General features: G+C 38.0%; 1 protein-coding gene across 2 annotated transcripts in view; it reads left to right on the forward strand.

Moving 5' to 3' along the window:
- The window catches only part of LOC119591545 (osteoclast-stimulating factor 1-like), a 6,452-nt gene that overhangs the window by 3,296 nt on the left and 1,873 nt on the right, over window positions 1-1,283 (forward strand). For both annotated transcript variants that reach the window (XM_037940295.1, XM_037940296.1), the window contains exons 2-6: window positions 6-79; window positions 233-279; window positions 464-578; window positions 685-890; window positions 1,142-1,245. In XM_037940295.1, the coding sequence (XP_037796223.1) occupies window positions 34-79; window positions 233-279; window positions 464-578; window positions 685-890; window positions 1,142-1,245 (518 nt within the window). In that variant the 5' untranslated portion in view covers window positions 6-33. The remainder of the gene's footprint in view (window positions 1-5; window positions 80-232; window positions 280-463; window positions 579-684; window positions 891-1,141; window positions 1,246-1,283) is intronic.

Below are 1,283 nucleotides of genomic sequence, written 5' to 3' on the forward strand. Positions count from 1 at the left end.
CACAGTCTAACAACAATAAGAGTTGGAGTAACAATGTCAGCACCATCCAGACCAGCCCCTCCTCCCCCCAAGAGGATAGGTATGTCCTTAAAGATTCCCATTTTTCTTATTTTTTGTCTATGTGATTTTTTTTTATTCCTTGATCATTAATTATTAGAAAAAAAGTTTTTGGTTTTAATTTTGTTTTGAGTGTTTTTGGCATGTGTTATTTACATCTTGCATTTCTTCGTAGGGCAAGTTCAAGCATATGAAGCAGTTTCTAGTTACAAAGCACAGAAGGTAAGAGTCATTTTGAGGTACAGTTTTTTGCTTTTTCATATTATCATTATTAATTCATGATATACAGGTATTCTGGGTAAGCTTATATTCACTTCACACCAAATCAGGTTTTTAAGGATTGTTTTGTCTTTTTTTTTCTCAGGAGTTTAGAATCTCACATGTAATTTTCTTCTTTTTGATGCAGGGCAATGAACTGTCCTTTGATGAGGGGGACCTCTTGTTCATCCTGGATCAGTCTGACCCAAACTGGTGGATGGCAAGACTGGATGATAAGAAGGGATACATACCCAGCAACTATGGTAAGTACAGACAGTGGAGTACATGAGGCAGATGTTACTTATTCACTTCACTTTTGTAGAGAGTTTGATATACTTAACCTTAAGTCATGTCAGCCACGTCTTGCAGTGAGCAAGGAGAATGTGAAGATACCCATCATTGATGCAGCAAGGCGTGGCAATCTGGCCCTACTACAGGAGTGCCTGGATGCAGGGATGTCAGTCAACTCACTGGACAAAAGCGGGTCCTCTTCACTCCATGCAGCAGCTCAGGGAGGCCACATTGAGTGCATTTTCAGGTTACTGAAGGAACCCAAGTTGGAGATAAACTGGCAGGTGATACATTTACTTGGGTGTGCAGTTCACAGTCTTAGTGAAATTAATTTTTTTGATGAATTACTGTTATAATTTCAGGATATATCTTTGTTCTATAAGTTATTGTGTGGTGTGTCAAATGATAATTTTCCTTTTCTTTTTCAATTATTTTTAATCTCTTGGTTTTCTCCCCACGAGAGAGCAGTGTTCCATTGTATTGATCATCAGTTTTAAAGAACACTGAGTCATCATTTCTAAATTCTTCTAAACAGAATAAGCTTGGTGATACTCCTTTACACTGCGCTGCTTATAGAGGACATGCAGATATTGTGCAATTATTGATCAACAGTGGGGCACGCACTGATATTACAAATAGGTCAGTACAGTGTCATTTGAATGTGCAGATTTATCCTG

This window comes from Penaeus monodon, chromosome 28 (assembly GCF_015228065.2).
Source record: "Penaeus monodon isolate SGIC_2016 chromosome 28, NSTDA_Pmon_1, whole genome shotgun sequence".
NCBI lineage: Eukaryota > Metazoa > Arthropoda > Malacostraca > Decapoda > Penaeidae > Penaeus > Penaeus monodon.